General features: G+C 55.7%; 7 protein-coding genes across 7 annotated transcripts; 4 read left to right on the top strand and 3 right to left on the bottom strand.

Annotated features, from left to right (window-relative positions):
• Positions 1-269: 269 nt before the first annotated feature.
• Positions 270-2,224, top strand: SCHCODRAFT_02190071 (uncharacterized protein). The gene is made up of 3 exons (XM_003034299.3): positions 270-288; positions 335-2,156; positions 2,210-2,224. Exon 2 carries the CDS (start codon positions 365-367, stop codon positions 2,021-2,023), a length of 1,659 nt encoding a protein of 552 aa, XP_003034345.2. The 5' UTR covers positions 270-288; positions 335-364; the 3' UTR covers positions 2,024-2,156; positions 2,210-2,224.
• Positions 2,184-4,720, bottom strand: SCHCODRAFT_01188813 (cytochrome P450; the record flags this gene model as incomplete). Its single annotated transcript, XM_003033724.2, has 11 exons — positions 2,184-2,637; positions 2,692-2,790; positions 2,847-2,885; positions 2,940-3,079; positions 3,131-3,179; positions 3,235-3,490; positions 3,574-3,822; positions 3,892-4,010; positions 4,073-4,408; positions 4,467-4,509; positions 4,557-4,720. The coding sequence occupies 11 exons, from the start codon at positions 4,718-4,720 to the stop codon at positions 2,455-2,457; spliced, it is 1,677 nt and encodes a 558-aa protein (XP_003033770.1). The 3' UTR covers positions 2,184-2,454.
• Positions 4,721-5,740: 1,020 nt separating this feature from the next.
• SCHCODRAFT_02614696 (uncharacterized protein) lies at positions 5,741-7,929 on the bottom strand. Its single transcript, XM_050344671.1, has 5 exons — positions 7,870-7,929; positions 7,691-7,817; positions 7,546-7,645; positions 6,540-7,497; positions 5,741-6,287 (listed from the first exon to the last, which is right to left on the bottom strand). Exons 1-5 carry the CDS (start codon positions 7,890-7,892, stop codon positions 6,146-6,148), a joined length of 1,350 nt encoding a protein of 449 aa, XP_050201612.1. The 5' UTR covers positions 7,893-7,929; the 3' UTR covers positions 5,741-6,145.
• Positions 7,930-8,235: 306 nt separating this feature from the next.
• On the top strand, positions 8,236-8,735 carry SCHCODRAFT_02190026 (uncharacterized protein). Its single transcript, XM_050342023.1, has 3 exons — positions 8,236-8,346; positions 8,405-8,445; positions 8,497-8,735. The coding sequence occupies exons 1-3, from the start codon at positions 8,282-8,284 to the stop codon at positions 8,631-8,633; spliced, it is 243 nt and encodes an 80-aa protein (XP_050201611.1). The 5' UTR covers positions 8,236-8,281; the 3' UTR covers positions 8,634-8,735.
• Positions 8,736-8,784: 49 nt separating this feature from the next.
• On the top strand, positions 8,785-11,288 carry SCHCODRAFT_02614692 (cytochrome P450). Its single transcript, XM_050344670.1, has 12 exons — positions 8,785-9,135; positions 9,182-9,224; positions 9,277-9,430; positions 9,488-9,615; positions 9,675-9,793; positions 9,849-10,097; positions 10,173-10,428; positions 10,481-10,529; positions 10,582-10,721; positions 10,774-10,812; positions 10,868-10,966; positions 11,021-11,288. The coding sequence occupies exons 1-12, from the start codon at positions 8,969-8,971 to the stop codon at positions 11,201-11,203; spliced, it is 1,626 nt and encodes a 541-aa protein (XP_050201610.1). The 5' UTR covers positions 8,785-8,968; the 3' UTR covers positions 11,204-11,288.
• An 832-nt stretch (positions 11,289-12,120) lies between these two features.
• On the top strand, positions 12,121-16,908 carry SCHCODRAFT_02491624 (cytochrome P450; the record flags this gene model as incomplete). The annotated part of the gene is made up of 22 exons (XM_003034297.1): positions 12,121-12,293; positions 12,340-12,382; positions 12,435-12,588; positions 12,707-12,768; positions 12,832-12,950; positions 13,002-13,250; positions 13,304-13,659; positions 13,712-13,802; positions 13,979-14,090; positions 14,145-14,303; positions 14,852-14,884; positions 14,931-15,084; positions 15,143-15,270; positions 15,330-15,448; positions 15,510-15,758; positions 15,809-16,064; positions 16,116-16,164; positions 16,231-16,251; positions 16,310-16,428; positions 16,481-16,519; positions 16,577-16,675; positions 16,732-16,908. 22 exons carry the CDS (start codon positions 12,121-12,123, stop codon positions 16,906-16,908), a joined length of 2,961 nt encoding a protein of 986 aa, XP_003034343.1.
• A 200-nt stretch (positions 16,909-17,108) lies between these two features.
• SCHCODRAFT_02664198 (uncharacterized protein) lies at positions 17,109-19,098 on the bottom strand (the record flags this gene model as incomplete). The annotated part of the gene is made up of 9 exons (XM_003033722.1): positions 17,109-17,470; positions 17,525-17,685; positions 17,737-17,933; positions 17,983-18,095; positions 18,154-18,249; positions 18,439-18,456; positions 18,544-18,849; positions 18,903-19,014; positions 19,069-19,098. 9 exons carry the CDS (start codon positions 19,096-19,098, stop codon positions 17,109-17,111), a joined length of 1,395 nt encoding a protein of 464 aa, XP_003033768.1.
• Positions 19,099-19,485: the final 387 nt, after the last annotated feature.

Here is a 19,485-nt window from a genome sequence, read left to right as displayed (position 1 = left end):
GCGTGTCATTATAGGGAGACTAGAGGCTTTATGATTTAAATGTCTCCTGGCGAGGATGTTCGGTGGCAGGCCTGCCATGGCGCTCAAAGTATCAGAGTTAACGCCAGAGTAAAAAAAACTCAATCTCAACCTAAGCGTGACTAGAGGAGAGCCGGGACCCTTACCTTCCAGTTCTCGAGCGAACTTGTCGAACTGTGACAACTCAGTCACGTGCATAATGACTGGCGTTACATGGGCGCATGGCTGCGCTAGGCTTGCTTCCTGCTCTCATCCCCTTCATCAGCCGCGGTGTGTATATCATCCATTTCCCTGGGCAACCCTTGATATGACACAGATCTGCAACAAGTACGTACGGGCTCAGAATATGGCTTCGGTCAACCTCCCACCATCTCAGAGGTTCGACTTCTCGGATGTCGCGCCCTGGATCGGGGCGTCTGCGCCATCCCTGCGGCAGCGCTACGTGCCCGGCCTTCCCGAGGAGCTCTGGGAGTCGGACTTGAACGGACGCGATGCGATTGCACCCTACGCCAATGATGTGTGCGAAGGCCTCGCCAGCATCGAGCGCGATCGGGAGGCAATGCGTGCTCATCGAGAGCAGGTCGCCAGCCTGCTTCGAGGAATGGATGCCTTGAATGCTGGTTTGGATGATGTGGCTTGTCGTTTGCACTCGCGCATGGCGCCGGTGCACCAGCTGCCGTCGGAGCTCTTGGCCCTCGTGTTCCGCTTCTGCGTCCGCGAAGAGGCGATTCCACTCTGCTACGATGCTTCTCCTGGGTTGCTCACGCACGTCTGTCGTCGCTGGCGCTCTATCGCCCATGAGGAACCAACGATATGGTCTCACATAGATGCGACGGCGACCTGCCCCCGTGGATACTCAAAAAGGGGACGTTTGTATAACAAAGGCGCATCCTCCATCCTCTCAGCGTTTCTAGGTTATTCTAAAAACCTACCTCTCATCATAATGTGTCCTTCTGCGACCCTACCGGAGCCGGTACGCTTGGCTTGCAGTCCTTTTCTGGCGGAATGTCATCGAGTACGCAATCTGGAAGCAATATCTGGACATCCCTTTGTTGGGCAATCTTGGCTCAAGGATGAATCAGAGAAAGGTTTTCCGTTGCTAGAGCATCTCGATCTCTCGAGATGCTCGCCTTATGTCGTCTCAGACCTGTCGTTCATCTTTCCTGCCCCAGCACTTCGAAGTATCGTGCTTCCACCAGTCCTGAGCGCCATGTCGAAGGACTTATCGCAGACCCTGAAGTACATCACGACATACTTCGGGCCTATTGTTGGCAACTACTCCATCAACGTCCTTCGAGACATGCCCAACCTCGAGAAGTGTACGATCATCTTCGACGACAATGGCCGTTTTTATCGTCTTGAAGACTTGCCATCCCGATCGGCAATGCTTAATAATGCACGCACATTGCAATTGAACGCTTGTGATGGCCAAGTCTTCGAAGCCGGTTGGTACTTCAGCGCCCCGCATGTTGAAACCTTGCGCATCTTGCAACCGTCTTCGTGCTGCCTTCAGACCCGAAAACTAATCAAAGACATTGGATGTCACTCGACCCTGGTTCACCTCAGCGTGGCTGTTTTGACGGGCAGCGAAGACGCGCCCACCATGCTAGAGTTCTGCCCCAGTGTTCGTACGCTCGAGCTCCTCGTGTCAGACTCTCTGGAAGAAGGAAAGGATGCGCGCGTCTTCAGCGACTTGGCGGACGCGGTAGCAGGAGGCGCCGGCCTGCTCCCCGAACTTCGGGTGCTGAGGATTATTACCAAAGACGCGGATCGCATCATCCCTAGTCCCGCTCTCCAGCGTCTGGTACACCGACTGGCCGCCATGCAGCCACCTCGCCTGACCGACCTTGAGTTCGGCATACCAAAAGATGATGTAGCACGCTACCGCGACCTCGTCGGCGACATCTATGCGACTTTTCAGGGCACCACTCGGGTACGGGTGATGGACTGGGCATTTGAAGATCCAGTTGTCGAGGACTCTCGTGAGGTGCGAATCTTGTACTGACCAAAGGCTGAACGAATCGCAGGACAATGTTTCATGGTGCTATGATAGCGACGAGGATGGCGTCTTCCAATACGCGCGCGCCTTGTTTTGAGTGAACATGTATACGGGTGGGATCAGCTCATTGACAATGATGGTGTGCATTGCATGATCATCTAGGCTTGGGCTCGATCTTGAGATGCTGCATAGGCTGATAGCAGTCGCAACTTTTCGGCCTGAAATCCTCGAGTAAAGGGCCATATCGGAACGCGTCGCCCATCCTCATACCAAGTCATCTGTCCCTCTCTCTTCCGTACCGTACTGTATCACTACATTCACGCTTTGTCGAGCATATGATATGGCTTGGCCGAAATGACCCCAATAGTACCTATCATTGTTTGCCATGTCTTGCCGTTACATATTGCAGACCCGAAGATCTATGTATGCGTTCCGTGCTACGTCTGCACACTTCGTCGTATTTGCTTCAGCCATGCCTTGTCGCGTTCGTCCAATCCATATTCGAATTCCTGCAGTGTCGGCGTAGCGTCGACTTGGAACGCTCGCCCGACGATTTTCGTGCGCTCGGCACTTCGCGGTAGAACAGTGCAATCGAAAGGCAGAGGTCCCTCAACGAAAGCCTAAGCATTGACTGTCAGGATGTGACAGAGACAGCAAAAGGGAGCGACACGCACGGTCTTCCAGTGCGACATGTCCAGAGGTATTTCCCGATCTGCCGCGTCCCTCGCCGGCTCAAATGAGAATGCCCACAGTAGGCGCATCGCGGCGATCATCTGTACAGTCGATCAGGCCTCATAAAACATGAATGTCAGTAGGGTAGATGGCTTACCACCGTGTTGGATGCGAGATGCATGCCCGGGCAGATCCTCTGAAGGCGCGCGTCAGTACACCTACTCTAGCCGCGTCGAATGGAATCACTCACCCGTCCGCCACCAAACATGAGCGTGGCCCGAAATGCGCTGTCATCGACGCCGGGCTTCGTTCCGTGCGGCGTCTGGAGGTAGCGCTCGGGTTTGAAGGCGTCGGGCTCGTCGAAGAGGTCGCCGTCGTGGTATATGGCGTCTGCGAGCATGAATTGGTCGAGGGATTTGATAGAATACGTCGGATGCTTACAGATATTCGGTAGGATGATGGCACCCTTGGGGATGATATAACCGTCGTACTGTCGTTTGTCAGCGCTCTGAGCACTCTGACATACAATCGAGAAAACAACCTACCTCAACGTCCTCCGACGCCGCATGCGGCGCGGCCATGGGCAACAGCACATGCAGACGGTGCAGCTCCTGGATTACCGCTTGGAGATATGGTAAATCCTTCGCGTCTTCCTGCACCGGCAGACGCCCGATGACGCGGTCGATCTCTTCTTGCGCCTTTTTCTGCACCGCGGGGTACTTCACCATGAGCCAGACGAACATCTGCAGCGTGGTCGCTGTCGTGTCGGTGCCGGCGCCAAAGAGGTCGCCGCCGAGGTAGCTGGGGAGTGGGTTAGGTGTGGGGATCGTGGGCTGTAGGTCGAGGGGTACCCCGGGCCTAGGGGACGAGGAGATGCGACGCACGCTAACTGCTCCCTCTCGAGCCCGAGGCCCTCCTGGCTCCTAATGATATCGGCCATATAGAGCGGCGTGTCCTCGCCCGCGGCGACGCGCTCTTCGCACTCTTCGAGGAGCCGCATGAAGAGACCGCGCTGTAGCCTGCGCACTTCGCGTGCCTCGGTCTTCCAGGGTGCCATGAATTCGGGGAGTTTTTGTAAGAAGGGGAACATGTCGACGGGCGGGTGATTTCCCGGGGCCATTAGGGTGAGCCATCTGGTAGGGGAAGAGCGTTTGCAAGGGTAAGATTCTGATGATAAAAAGGCAAGCGGCGGATGTACGCACCGATTGAAATCCCTGGTGAACTCTTCGGCAACGGAGGATTCGTACCGCACGCTGCGCTTGCCGTAGGTGATGGACAGCACGGTAGATGCCGCGTAGCGTTCGAGGTGGTGGTAGAAGTCCTGTGTGGGGATGGCAAGGAATTAGCGTTTAGACGCGCAAATCACCGACACGGAGCGCTCACCTTCGGCGCCGTCGCGAATTCGTACAGCAACTGTGCCGACTCGGCCTCCTGGATGGGGATGAACTTCTGCACCGTAGTTGTCGATAGCAGTAGGTGTTCCGCCTTTCGGATACGCCGCCATCGTTCCGCTGAGAGCCAATAAGCTATGAGAGCGGATGGATCAGGAGGATAAAACAACGCACTGTAGCGCGCTAGCACGATGTCGAGGTCACCGGTGACGACCACGTTGATATGCAGGGGTGGGCGATCTGAGGTGCTGCCGCTTTGCTTGTCAAGCACCTCCTTGACGGCGCGTGCGCTCGAGAGAACGATGGCCGGGGCGGGTCCGAGCATGACCTGAGGCTCGAGGATCGGTGTGCGGCCCGTAGAAAGGGGCATCGAGCTGGCGACATACGGTGATGATATCCGAATTGTACTTCTTCGCCCACTCCGTGAATCTGGACACGATGAGTTTGCAGTTCGCGCGGTGTAGATCTGCGCTCACTGTAGATGCATCTGAGGACTCGACACCTGCAGCAAGTTGCCAAGAATTGGGACGGTTGGCGGACCTGGCGGTAGTCGATCACGCTTGCCATTCCGCGCACGCAGAGAATACGCGAGCCAAGCGAAGGCGGCGGCAATACCCAGGGTCAGTGATGTGCTTGCCATAGGGGGCGCGTTATGAGAAGGACAGATGAGATAGAGAAGAAGTGCATTCAAGGCCATATAAGTACTCTCTCGGTGATCCTACGTCAACGGGAGACTGAATGAAGGAACACCGGAGGCAGTGTTCATCAGGATCTCAGCGTATACGGGCGCGCTTGCAGAGCAATGAAATGCGCAAAAGAGTGAACTGATGTCGTTACAAGACACGTCACGGACGAGCGCTGCAATAGCGAAGAGAGCAGGTCGCGAGAAGATAGCTTTTGGTCTAGTAGCGGAGCAAGTGCGCATCGTTCCGCCCATTGACACTTGGAGTCATCCGTGGTTGGGAACAAAGCCGTTGACTCACGGCGTTGTCGTGAACGCCGGACTACTTGGGCGATTGACTGTTGACGAGTGCGGTAACGGAACGCTTGTTACCAATACTGTAGGTCGCCAGAGGTCGGAGAACATAGATATACAGGGAGATGTACTCACAGCGCTTTGCGCTATTCTGCGGAATCGCTCGCAACCAACTGCGGCGTGCCATGCTTGGCTACACCTTCCCGGCAGCTGCCGCCGCGCACTGACCCTCGACTGACTTCGTGCTTTCCTTCGCCAATGAGCCTGCAATCACGGGTATATAGAGCTCTTATGGCGTCTCAGAGCTGCTCACAGAAGGAATGGGCCGGAGAAAGGTCAATGAGCATGGCATTGGCCTACGCCAGGGATCGGTCCGAGAGCCGCGCATGTGCGCTCGGAAGCCGCCGAGAAACAGCGTGGCGTGAGCGCTTCCAGCGTGGATTGCTCTTCCCTGGATTCGCATCCTCCAGCTTGAAGTTGATCCATGTCAGAGCTGCAATCACATATGCATATGCTTGCTAGGATGAAGTAAAAGGAAAGAAAGAGCATGGCGCTTCATCCACGGCAATCGCCGGGAGGCTGAAACCAAACATGTCACGCCGCAGTTCGCTGCGAGCGAATAGCGCAAAGTGCAGTAAATGTTGGAATCAGGCTTCTCATCCTCGCACGTCAACGGCCACAACATCCATCGAGACCGACCGAACATCTATCATGGTAGCGTAAAGTACACAATTAGTCAATATTCGCATAAGTTAGTTGCGTATGAGACGCCCTGAAGTGCGTCTGTGCACCACTTCGAGGAGCGTCGGTGCACCACCAAGAGGTGCGTCTGCGCACCACCCCAGGGTGCGCCTAAAGCGCCGCCCGTAGTACATTCTGGGCGACCGCTGAGTCAAAAAAGCCATGAGCACCGTACACCGCCAATGCCCGTACACCAAGATTGTCCGTTATCCCTCGCGAGCATCTCGCCCTCTCGCCACCCATCTCGGCACATCCGCCTCCTGGCCTCAATCATCATCATCATCCCAGCCTCATTCCCCCATCCTCAGTCGACTGCATGAACAGACTCGCGCCCATCCCTCGCCACCCTCAATCCACATCAATCGCCTCGTCCTCCTCCCCCACGTCGCCCACGCCGAACGCCTTCAGCTTCTCGAAGTATTTCTGCACGCGACTCGAGACCTGCCGCGGTGTTCGCTTCCCGCCCATCGCGCGCGAGATCTTCTGCCATCTGGAGTGGATGGTAAGTCACAGGATGTGCGGGTGGTGAGATGCAGGCGAGGATGACAACATTTATGCAGGCGAGGATGGCGACGTTTGGAAGAAGGGGCGGAATGCAGGACGCGTAAGGGAAAGTGGTGAAAGTGGACGGCAAATTCGACGGGATTGGGAGGTGGGGTGATGGGGAGAGATGTCATGACGTGATGAGAGGATCGAGTGACACAAAGGCCGATGGTAAGAGTATTGGACGAGAATGACGCACCGGAAACTCTCGCCCTCCGGAATTTCCTGCAATAGACGCTCGAGCAGGCGCTGCTCCTCGTCCGTCCAGGGTACCTTGTATGTGGAGGACTTTGGGCGACCTTTCTTCTTCGGCGAAGTGTCGGTTGGCGGTTCGATCGGCGTGTCAAGCTGAGAGGTGGAGGCACAAGGGGAGGAGGGTGTCGCAAGAGAAGCGGAAGCGGCGAGGGATGCAGGAGTGGCAATGGATGTGGGGGTCGGGAAGGATGCAGATGCAGATGTAGTAGGAATGACGACTCGCGGCGAGGGACTGCTGCGCTGCCGCGTGCGCTTTCCAAGGCAGGAAGCCGGAGGTGGTTCAGGATCGGGCTGGTCCTGAATGAGCGCGGACATTCTCAGCGTATCTTTGCGTTGTCGGCGGGAGCGTATAGGTGCATCCAGTGTCTCAGGCGGTAATTGGCGAGCGGCACCCTTGGGTATAATGATCTTGAAACCGGATGCTGAAGGTGGTGGTGGAGTGGGAAGGCCGGCGCTCGACGGCGATGCCGCTGATGCAGTGGACGAGTCTGGATCCAGTCGTGGGGTGGGATGTCGAGCGAGGGCGTCGTCGGCGACGTCGACATCCATGCTTTCGTCATCGGCGTCGCGGCGGACGAATACGCCCGGCTCCTGCCCGTTGGCGTTGGCAGCGGGCGGGTCGCAGACGAGTCGGCGGGTGCGCATATCGCGCAGCTTATCGTGCTCGCGCTGCTTCTTGAGTGTGGCGGCGTCTGGCGGCTTGGGAGGTTCGGCCGGCGGTGGCTCCGACAGGGTGGCGAGATCGGGGTACATGGCGAAGACGGGATCGACGATGCGGGTGCGGGCATCTTTGACGAGCTGCTGGAGGCTGGATAGGGGGGAGGTTTGCGTCTTTGTGGGTGCCCGTCGTGCGGCTTGCGCTTCCTTGGTCTTGGCGGTGAGCTGTTGGAGCGCGCTCGCGTCTGTGGGGGCGGGGTGAGCGTCTGCTATCCCTGAGCGCAAGCACGCACCGTGTGAGTCGTAGAGCGACCAGTCGATCTCCTTCGGTACGTCCACCAAGCACTCTGCGACGCTCGCAAGGCCGAAACCGCCGTCGGTAAGCTTGGAGAACTGTGCCTGGTCAGCCACATTCGCAAGCTGGGTCGTATCACGCACATTCCGGAGCGAGCTCTCTGGCCGCGCCGCCGTCTCTTGTTGCAAGGAGCGAAGACGTCCTAGGTCGGACTGGGTGCGGGCGAGGGCCTGCCGTTGCTGCTCAATGAAAGCGTCCAGCGCCTGGATGCTGCGCGCCACAGTGAGCTCGAGATCAGAGGGGAGGCGACGGCGCTGCGTACGTCGTGGCGCTTTTGGAGACCATGCGGGTGCGCTGGAGTTCATTGAATGCGGGAGGCAAAGACCTCTCCAATTCCAAAATTCCATGTAAATTCGGCCCGCCCATAACACGTGCTCCCGCCCGCCCTTTGGCCTTGTTTGGACCAGCGCCCGTTGCGCCACCAGACCATCGTTCGTCTTTTGCTCTTGACCCTCACCTCCTCGCCGCAAATAACGCTCTGGCCGTCGAATCATGGCTCAGAAGATTACGGAGCAGTCTGCAACGCCTCACCTCGCACTCTCTGGATCTGGCGACCGGCCCTGGACCGACAGCTCGTGAACGGTGATGGCGTCTGCACAATACGTCTCGAAACCATAGCATGAGCAGGCGAGGAAAAATATCATTGCTGTAGCTAAGCCTTATCCTATGTCACCATGCGTGGTCTGTTCTGTATGCTCGCCTCAACCGCACGCTGTTGCTCATCCTCGATATCCGAAGGGTACCCTCGATTTAGCCTCCAGTCTGAGGTGTGGTCTGAACCATTGACATCTGCTTAGCAATCATCTGATGCTGACTCACAACGCACTATCCTGCCCACGTATGTGCATCCGAGTATTTCCTTACGTCGCTCGATCTTAGCGACCTACAGCCGAAATAACATACGTGACGCAAACACGCTCGCCAATGGTCTACTACTCGAGCAGCAGGCCTCCCCAACCACGACACGGCTGTGAGTCAAAGCCTTCAATCTTGACAACGGATGAATCCAAGTGTCAATTGGCATAACGGCGTGCACTTACTCCGCTAATAGCTCCGAAGCTATTTTTCTGCGCGTTGTACACGGTACGAAACTGTCCTGCTTTCTTCGCCTCCTCATATTGAACTGTATACCTCGCTCTTGCAGAGCGCGCTCAGCATGTGTCACCTATCAACGAGATAATATACACTTTTGCTGAATACTTTGGCTGCAAGCGCTCCTGTATACGTCGGGCCTCTGACAGACGCTGCCGCCGGTGTTCCTTCATATAGTCTCCCGTTGACGTAGGATCACCGAGGAAGTACTTATATGGCCCGGAAAGCACTGGTCCTGTACTCCATCTTCATCTTTGGGAACGCGCCTCATGCCAAGTACGCTGCTGACCCTCGCTCTCGCCGCTGCCTTGGCTGGACTAGTATATCTTCTGCGCGCCGCGCGCAGTACCCCGCGTAGTCGACTACCGCCGGGTCCGCCGACTGTCCCAATCCTCGGCAATCTGCTGCAAACGTCGAGCTCCCGTATGCATCTACGGTGAGAGCAAATCTGCTGCATATGAACCTGTCCCTCATTTGTACAGATTCACCGAGTGGGCGAAGAAGTATAACTCGGATATCATCACTGTATGTTGCTAATCAATTATTCCTCTCGAGAAAACTCATCTTCGAATCGCAGGTTATGCTTGGACCCGCACCAGCGATTGTTCTTTCGAGCGCCCGCGCGGTCAGGGAGGTTCTCGACAAGCAAAGCGGCAGTACCTCAGACCGCCCACCCCTCGACATCAACATGGTCGTCACCGGTGATCTCGACATTGTGCTAGCGCGGTATAGTATGCACTTCATCTCACTCGTCACGACCTTTCTTCTTGTGCTGACCATGCTTTCAGCAGAGCGCTGGCGGCGTATCCGAAAGGCGGAACACCTGCTGCTATCGACAACCACGGTGCAGAAATTTATTCCTATTCAGGAAGCGGAGTCAGCACAGTTACTGTATGAGTTTTCAACAGCGCCAAAGGTGAGCGCTCCGTGTTGAAGAGGCGCGCGTCCGAGTTCGCTAAGGCGCGCTTTACGCAGGAGTTCTACCATCACCTCGAGCGCTACGCCGCATCCACGGTACTATCCATCACCTACGGCAAGCGCAGTGTGCGATACGAGTCCTCCGTAGCGGAAGAGTTCACCAGGGACTTCAATCGGTACATGCACCCGCAGCATGCCTGATCTCAACTCACGAACGCTTTCGCTATTCAGATGGCTAACCCTGATGGAACCGGGCAATCACCCGCCCGTCGACATCTTTCCGTTCCTGCAGAGACTGCCCGAATTCATGGCACCCTGGAAGACCGAGGCGCGCGAGGTAAGGCGGCTGCAGCGCGGTCTTTTCATGCGGCTTCTCGAAGAATGCGAGGAGCGTGTCACTACGGGTGGGAATACGCCCTTTTACATGGCCGACATCATCAGGAGCAAGGAAAGTCTCGGGCTCGACAGGGAGCAGTTAGCGTGAGTCTTATTCGACCCCTTCGTCTGATCCCACTTCCCACCATGAAAGCTTACACGCACTCACTCGCGCTGCAGCTACCTTGGCGGTGACCTCTTCGGTGCCGGAACGGACACGACGGCGACTGCTCTGCAGATGTTTGTCTGGTTGATGGCGAAATACCCAGAAGTGCAGAAGAAGGCGCAGCAAGAGATCGATCGCGTCGTCGAGCGTCTGCCAGGCCAGAAGGACGCCAGGAATATGCCATATCTGCAGGCCGTAATCCAGGAGTTGCATCGTCTACATGTGCTGGCGCCAATGGCGGCGCCGCACGCGGCATCGGAGGATGTTGAGGCGAGCCAGCTTTCGTTCCGTCACTTCTTTCGCCAGTGCTAACAAAGATCAGTACGACGGCTACATTATCCCGAAGGGAGCTTTCATCTTGCCGAATATCTGTTGGTATTGAGATGTATTCCTGAACGGTCACCCCCTGATGTGTTTGTGCAGATGCGATCTACCACGACGAGGAAGCTTTCGACGAGCCGGAGGCCTTCAAGCCCGAGCGTTATCTCCTGACACCTCATGGGACGAAGCCCGGATACGATGACAGCGCTTTTCGGGCGACGCTCATGTTCGGTGGCGGACGGGTGAGTGATTTCATTTGGCGCGGCTAGAGTCGGTCTACTGACGCGCCTTCAGAGGATCTGCCCAGGCATGCACCTGGCTTCCAACACGGTTGTAAGCATTTCTCCTTGTTGACATCCATATTCATGAGGTCTGATCAGTCGTATAGATAATCGCCGCGATGCGTCTGCTGTGGGCATTCTCGTTTGAGCCGGCGAGAGACGCGGCAGGCCGGGAAATACCTCTCGACATGTCGCGCTGGAAGACCGTGCGTGTCGCTCCCTTGCGCTATCTCTGTCGCATCCTGAAGGTCGATGCTTAGGCTTTCGTTGAGGGACCTCTGCCTTTCGACTGCACTGTTCTACCGCGAAGTGTCGAGCGTACGAAAATCGTCGGGCGAGCGTTCAAGGTCGACGCTACGCCGACACTGAAGACATTTGAATACGGACTGGACGAACGTGACGAGGCATGGCTAGATCAAATACGACTAAGTGTGCAGACTTAGCGCGTAACGTGCACGTAGTCAGAGTCCGCGAAACAGTGTGATAGCAAGACATGGCAAACAATAACCGTTGCTCGTAATGATAGTATCGCGCACTCGGACTGCGTAAGGAGCCGTACATCGTACCTTCTTCAATCAGACGCATATAAATCGTCCGGAAGATAGGGCACGAAGCGCTCTCGTAAGCTTGCGACGGATATGTTGAACCCAGGACGCTGCGCTGTGAAGCTGAACTACTGAGATGGCGGGAGCATGATCTTCATCGTGCTTGGGTCTGACGGACACCGGGGGGCTGCATCGGCTTTGGGGGGGGGGGGATCCACGAGTCAAGGAAGACGAGCTTAGAGAACGATATACGGTAGGCAAGACGCGCTGTAGCCTAAGCAAATAGGCACCTCGTGGTTCACCACGTGCCTTCTGTCCCACGGTTCATTCTCTTCGGACTCTTCCCTAACTCTCATCACGGATGCACGAAGATGGGAAGGCCGATCCCCGGGTGCATTTACCACTATAGAGCTACTTGAGGAACCTAGCCTAGAAGGACCCCGTAGCATTGGCTACGTTCTGACGAAGAGTCCAGAGCCACCGTGTCCGGTGAAACGACCTCAGCATCTCAGTCGCCACTTCAAATTTCCACCTTGAGGTATACTCTCCATGGATGCAACGACTGCTCCTTTGTTTACCCGTCCTGCTCACTATGTGGACATTTCTCAGTCTGGAGTCGCCCACGAGAACGTGAACCGGCTTCTTTGCAACTCCGCCTGCCTTCTTTTCTCATGGACGTTCACGAGCGCACTGACCAGGGCTGCAGTAACCGATATTTTCTCATTCACTTCATCACTGACGTAGCCTTGAAGCCTCACAAGTATATATACGAAGTCGAATTGCCTGCTCTTGATCTCGCCTTCTTGCACTAGCAGATGATCACGACGAGTAATTTCTTGGTTGTCGCGGCTGCGACGGTGGTGGTGTGGCTTGCATTGCGCTCACGCCGAGAACGCACTGGAAAGCGTGGTGGACTACCGCCAGGACCCCCAACGTTCCCGATTTTAGGCAACTTGCTACAGATACCGCGCTCGCGGGCCCATCTACGGTGGGTGCTTAGGTGGCCTCGTGTCCTGTATCTTTACTGCTTCTAGATTCGCACAGTGGGCGAAGGAGTGCGGATCGGATGTTATCACAGTACGTCTCCAGCTGTCAGCTAGTCGGTCTCAATCAGCTGATCAGCTCGTAGGTCAAGTTTGGCCCTCAGGTTGCTATTGTGCTCTCGAGCGCTCGCGCCATCAAGGAGGTGCTGGACAAGCAAAGCAGCAGCACGTCAGATCGCCCTTCCGTCTTCATCAACACAGTCGTCACTCACGATAACGATGTTGTGTTTGCGCGGTACAGTGCGCATTTTCTCTTGTCTCGCAGCCGTCTTTAGAGCTGAGTGATCCTTCAGCGGAAAGATGGCGTCGTCTTCGGAAGGCGGAACATATGCTGCTGTCGACGTCCACAGTGCATAAGTTCGTCCCTATCCAAGAAGCGAATCTGCGCAGCTGTTGTATGAGTTCGCGACGGCACCGAAGGTGCGTGCTCAGCGCTATAAGTGGACGTGTACTTAGATTCACTACGTTGACCTACCTTCGCAGGCTTTTTACCACCACATCGAGCGCTATGCGGCGTCCACCGTTCTATCGATCGCTTATGGGAAGCGAAGCGTGCGATATAACTCCGCCCTGCTAGGAGAGTTCAATAGGGACTTGCATAGGTAAGTACACGATCCTTTTACTGCGCGCCTCAAACAACTGACCTCCCGCAGATGGATGGCCCTGATGGATCCTGGGAATCATCCGCCCATCGACATGCTGCCATTTTTACAAAAGCTACCCGAGTTCATGGCGTCCTGGAAGACAGAGGCGCGCGAGGTGCGAGAGCTACAGCGAGGTCTCTTCATGCGGCTTCTCGAGGAGTGCGAGGAGCGCGTTGCCAAAGGAGAGGAGACACCCTTCTATATGGCTGACATCCTTAAGTGTAAGGAAAGCCTCGGTCTGGACAGGGAACAAATTGCGTAAGCCTCGCACACTCGCACTTCACAAGTTCGGGCGCTAACTCGCGCTGCAGCTACCTTGGTGGCGATCTCTTCGCCGCTGGAACCGACACGACGGCGACGACTCTGCATGTGTTTGTCTGGTTAATGGTGAAATACCCGGAGGTGCAAAAGAAGGCGCAAGAGGAGATTGATCGCGTTGTCGGGCGTCTGCCAGTACAGGAAGATGCGAAGGACTTGCCTTACCTGCAAGCCGTGATCAAGGAGCTGCACCGCCTGTGTGTGATCCTGCCGATGGCTGTACCGCATGCGGCGTCGGAAAACGTCGAGGTGAGCTGTCTCTCGACGACGGTCGTCATGATGGGAGCTGACCAAGTCCAGTACAATGGCTACATCATCCCGAAGGGCGCCTTATTACTGCAAAATACATGTAAGCGTCGCGAGGTCTGATGAAGGTTTCGCTAGCTAAACGGTATGCGCAGATGCAGCATATCGCGACGAGGATGCCTTCGATGAGCCGAATACCTTTAGGCCTGAGCGCTTTCTCTTGACGCCGCATGGAACAAAGCCGGGGTATGATGACAGTGCTTTCCGCTCGACCCTAATGTTCGGAAGTGGGCGCGTGGGTGAAAGTGACTGAATATTTGGAAGATTCTATTGACGCGCCTTCAGAGGATCTGTCCTGGCATGCATCTAGCTTCGAACACTGTCGTGAGTTTGTCGCCTTTAAGATGCATTCTACGGCTCAGGTTGGAGGGCCAGATGATTGCTGCGATGCGCCTCTTGTGGACCTTTTCGTTCGACCTAGCGAAAGATGAGTCGGGTACGACGATTCCTCTGGACACGTCGCGATGGAAGACGGTACGTACTTTCGGCGTTCAGTTACGCGCTCCTTCTCTGACTTCTCTGGCCAAGGCATTTGTCGAAGGTCCCCTTGCCTACGAGTGCTCTATCGTCCCGCGATATGCAGAAAGGATCGAAGACATCGAGAGAGCGTTCAAGGTCGATGCGGCACCGACGCTAAAGGCGTTTGAATACCGATTGGACGAAAGTGACGAAGACTGGTTGAGGCAGGTCCGAGAAGGAATGCGGAATTAATGTCGTACAAGCCAACATCGAGCGATGTATCTGCTTGCTCTCACTTAACCTTCGGTGGTGACTCTATCCATACGGTGATCCCTACTAACAACCGGTACGGAACTTCCACGATGTGCCCTATTCGTTCGGCATGCCGGTCATGGGGAGGCTAGCGCTGACGTTGGTCTGAGCTTGTTGCGTCTACTGCCACGCTCGATCCGCCTCTGACGTAGGAATGCTGGCCATGGCGGTACTTATAGGGAATGCTCGGGATGCTCTGTGCAGTGTGCTCCTCGCCCGCGGCCAACCTGATTGGTGAAAATGCCGAGTGCAATTGCTTTCGTCGTCGTGATTGCGGCGTCAGTCTCGGTGCTACTACTGCAGCTGATGCGCAGGAACGTACAGCACCTACCTCCAGGCCCACCGTCGGCGCCCATCGTGGGTAACATGCTGCAAATGACCCGCCATAGGACTCATCTGAGGTGAAGTAGCCATATGCTTCACGTGCAGATGCTCACGACTTTGACTGCATCAGGTTTCTGCAGTGGGCCAAGAAGTATAGCTCGGATATCATCACAGTATGTACGGAATGCAGGCTGACCTGTTGGACTGACCCAACTCTAGGTCATGATGGGGCCACAGCACCTATTCGTACTATCCAGTGCAGAAGCAGTCAAGGAAATCCTAGACCGCCAGAGTGGGCTCACCGCGGACCGCCCACTTCTCTACGTCAACGAGTACATCGCGGGCGACAACGGTATCGTCTTTGCTCATTATAGTGGGTCGTCATACCTCTGTACTGTTTACTGTCCTTGCTAACTACTTTGTTGCCAAAGCTGATAAGTGGCGTCGCGTCAGGAAGGCGGAGCACCTGCTCTTGTCAATCAGCACCGTACGGAAGTACATTCCCATTCAAGAAGCGGAGTCGACCCAGTTGCTATACAATATCGCGACGACTCCCAAGGTAAGGCCAGCGCGCTAGCAGAGCGCTCTACCGAACTGAGGCATCCTTGCACCTGTCAGGACTTCTACCACCACCTCGAGCGCTACGCGGGGTCCTCCGTTCTGTCCATCACATACGGGCGAAGAAGCGTTCGGCACAACTCGTCAGTCACGCAGGCTCTTCTGTCCAACATACAAAGGTACAGTCTGGCACTTTGCACACGGTGGTTGCACGGAGCTCATATGAATTATGCTCTGTAGGTTTGACGCACTTGTGGGACCTGTTCTCAACCTTTTCTTGGACGCATTCCCCAGCTCGCGCGACCTACCGGAGTGTATCAGCCCTTGGAAGCGGGAAGCCCGCGAGGTGCGGCGGCAGCGGCGCGAGCTCTACAAGAAGCTTCTTGACGAGTGCGAGGAGCGTATGGCGGCGGAGGAGGACGCGACTTTCTACATGGCGGACGTACTTAAGAGCAAGGACGCCTTGGGCCTTGAGAGGGAACAGCTTGCGTACGTTCTTCTTCTGCGCATTACCCCCCCTTCACAATATGCTGCTACAGGTTCCTGGGCGGAGACCTTTTTGGGGCGGGTATGGATTCGACCTCCACAATCCTGCAAACGCTCGTCTGGATCATGGTCACGCGGCCGGAGATCCAAGAGAAAGCCCAACAGGAAATTGATCGTGTCGTCAATGACCTTCCGAGCTACGAAGATGCAGAGACCTTGCCGTATGTGCAGGCACTGATTAAGGAGATCCATCGCCATCATGTACTGGCGCCGTTGAATGTGCCCCACGCCACGACCGGCGATGTCGAGGTGCGTTGCTTTGGCGTATTGACCTCGCTTTGTAGCTGATTGCGAGAACAGTACAAAGGGTATATCCTGCCGAAGGGATCTGTCATCGTTGGGAACTTGTGTGCGTCCTCCACAACTTTCTCTATAGCTTGATAAGTCCCCAGCATTGGCTGAATCTCTTGCGCAGACGCGATCTATCACGATGAAGGTATGGCCGCCTTCGCCCTGCGATAGCTCTGAGATACTGATGATATGCCCGTTGCAAGAGATCTTCGACGAGCCGCATGTCTTCAAACCCGAGCGCTTCCTCTTGACGCCCTACGGGACAAAGCCTAGCGTGGACGATAGTGCCTTCAGGTCGACTCTCATGTTTGGGGCCGGACGGGTGAGCCGCTGAACCTAGATACCTCAGTTGTGTCGCCCTGATCTTCGTTCAGAGAATCTGCCCCGGCATGCATCTTGCGTCTAACACGATTGTCAGTATACGTTTACCCTTCGAATAGCCAGCTAGACTAATTACTGCTGGCATACAGATGATCGCAACGATGCGTCTTCTATGGGCCTTCTCTTTCGAGCCAGCGAAGGATGCATCCGGGGCAGATGTCCCGCTTGACAGGTCGCATTGGAAGACCGTACGTACAGTCAGCCATCACTTTCGTACAAGGACACTGACAGCGAAGACGACCAGACCTTCGTCGAAGGCCCGCTCCCCTTCGAGTGCTCCATCCGCCCGCGCAGCGAAGAACGCGCGAAGGCCATTGAGAAAGCTTTCAAGGTTGACGCTACACCGACTTTGCAGGCTTTCGAGTATGGTCTGGACGCGCGGGACGAGGAATGGTTGAAGCAGGCTCGGGGAGGCGACTGAAGATGGGGTGAATAGAACGTGAATTGTCATTAGGCTTGATAATACATGTAATGTGAACTCGAAAGGAGATCGGGACGCCTCTGTGATGCAATAAGGCATTCGAAGGGGACCCCAATATATCTGTTGTCATGCGTAAGAGGTCATTCGTTTCCATCAAGTACCCAGATAGTTTGAACGCGCATCCGCGCTGCACCTTCCTGCTACCAGTCCCCATCGTCAGCAAAGCTCCCCCGACCGCGGACAATCTCCTCGTGCTCGGACGTCTCATGATACCCATCCGACGACAAATCATCCTCATCCGTCATCTCCTCCTCCGGGTAGTCGTTCGCGTACCAGTCCTCCGCATTCGAGTCTTCGTCCGCCTCGTCTGACTCTTCATCCGAGTCGGACGCGGAGTCGTAGTCCCCGGACGAGGGCGGGAGGCCGGTGACGGTGGCCCAGTTTGTGTGTGCAGGAACGTCGCCGGGGTTGGCGGTGCGGCGGTAGAAGACGTCCCAGACGTAGTCGTCAGCGCCGTCTTCTTTCTTGTCGGCGGCTTGGTCTTTGGTGTGGATGTCGTTCACTGAGAGGATATCAGTTATACAGATGAGATCAATGGTGAAGGGGGGATGCGTACTCTTCAGATACTCGTCCAGCAAGGGGATGAACTTGTCGATCTCGGAGTCCATGGGGCTTGCAGACTTCTCGTCCGAGCCATCGTCCGGTACAGCGTCGTACATCTTGATGTCCGGTGCTGATGATTGCTGCTCGAGCTCTTTGGACGACCATACTTTCGGTCTGTGCGTAGGTCAGGAATGAGCGCCCGGGAAGGATGGCAGAGGGACGTACGGGGAAGTAGGCGCGCGGGTTCGGGATGGGGTTTCTTCGTCGTCTTTGGCGACGATGGTGTAGCGTTGTGCTCGCAAGGTACGTGGTGAGGGTGGGGCAGCGAGAGCAGCCTTCTCGGCGTCGGCTTTTGCTGTAGCGTCTGCAGCTACTTGGGCTGCTTTCTCCTTAGCTTCGCGATTGAGGCGACTAACTTCGTCCTGTGGCTGTATTAATACCACTGGTCGAGAAGTACTGCATGACACGCACCCTCAAGGACTGTTCCACTCCTTCCTGCCATTCGCTATCCTCCATCGTCTTCGCATAAGAGAACAGGTCAACCGTTCCGCGCTTCTTCTTGCTCCGTGCGCGAGACTCGATGACTAGAAGCACGCTCGGTGAGCATTCCTTGCTACATTGCACGTATATGGATCTACGTACCGAGACCCTCCATAGGCTCCTCATTCCGCTTGCGCTTCACACGTAGCAGGGTGTATGGCTGGTACTGTGGCGGATCTACGTCCATGGACAACGCCGCTTCCGCGAGGTGTTGCAAAGCAGACATATTGAGAGATTACAACGTGAAAGGGTGTTCGAGTGCGTTATACGCAATGGTGGTCAGGAACAAAAGCTAAGGCTGCTGTGGCGGCTACGACGCTCGTTGTTTCCCCATGTTTGGACATTCTCGGATGTTCGGGGCGAAGTTGGAACTTTGAGGTGACTCACACCAATCTTCCGCTTGCCCTTTGGAAATGATGCACGATACATTTCTTTCGAGATTTGCTCGTACTCAGAGCGTATAATTGAGCCGCATAGCTACAACTCTCATACGGTCGAGGATATGGAAAAGGACTGACCGCTGAGAGAACACGACGACGGTGGCCGCAACATACGTCGCGCATGCCAATGCATTTCCTGTCCACTCCTCCTGCTCCCGCGACCGAATGTCGCGCTCGTCCGCCAGCCAGTTGGCTTTGGGTTTGAACTTCCAGGCAATACTCTCTTCGAACGCATAAGGAAGTGGTGGCGGTTTGGGACCATCAGGTGCGTCAAGGTATGCCTTCAAAACCCGCGCCCTATGCCACACTTTGGCATACATGGCCGCTATCTCATTCTCGTGGTCCGAATCTTTCTCCTCTGGTCGATGAGGATATGTGTATCGATGCAATTCGAGGGGCGGTTTCACTCACTTTGGTAGGCTGATCTGAGCAAGCGTTTACCATCCTCGTATCGCTCGTAAGCGCATGCGTAGTCTTGTCTCCGGTCTGCTTCCGTCGCAGCCTTGATGAAGGAGACGCCTTGCTATCATGTAGACAGTCAGGTGAATCATATTGAGGACCCAGCCAACAGACGAACCTTCAAATAAGGACAGGGCCTGGTCTCCATTGTGGATCAGAGGCCAAACCTTGGCCCAGATATACTCAGGAGATGAGTGAGTATGTAGGCCATCTATACTATCTCACCTTTCCCGAGGGCTGCGCCGACGGTCGAGCAACAACTTCAAGCTTCTTTTCTCGGTCACGTACCTCGGTACCTGCCGAGGCCAAGACACGTGATATGCCCGTTTTCGGGTTTTGCCGCACAAAAGTCCAAAACGCCCCGTGACTTTCACGTGCAATGTTGAACTTTCGGTGTAGCGTGAGAGGCGCCGGCATTCGCCGACGGCGGAAAAACTGGTCCTGGCCGTAGTTCCGGAGGGCCTATCGGTGGAAGATGCGGTCCGATACGTATTGGGGAAAGGTATGGTATGGAAGTGCTAGCGAGCAGTATGGG

The sequence above is a fragment of the Schizophyllum commune genome (genome assembly GCF_000143185.2).
Source record: "Schizophyllum commune H4-8 unplaced genomic scaffold SCHCOscaffold_3, whole genome shotgun sequence".
In the NCBI taxonomy this organism is placed as follows: Eukaryota; Fungi; Basidiomycota; class Agaricomycetes; order Agaricales; family Schizophyllaceae; genus Schizophyllum; species Schizophyllum commune.
This window is presented reverse-complemented; position numbering and strand designations above follow the sequence as displayed.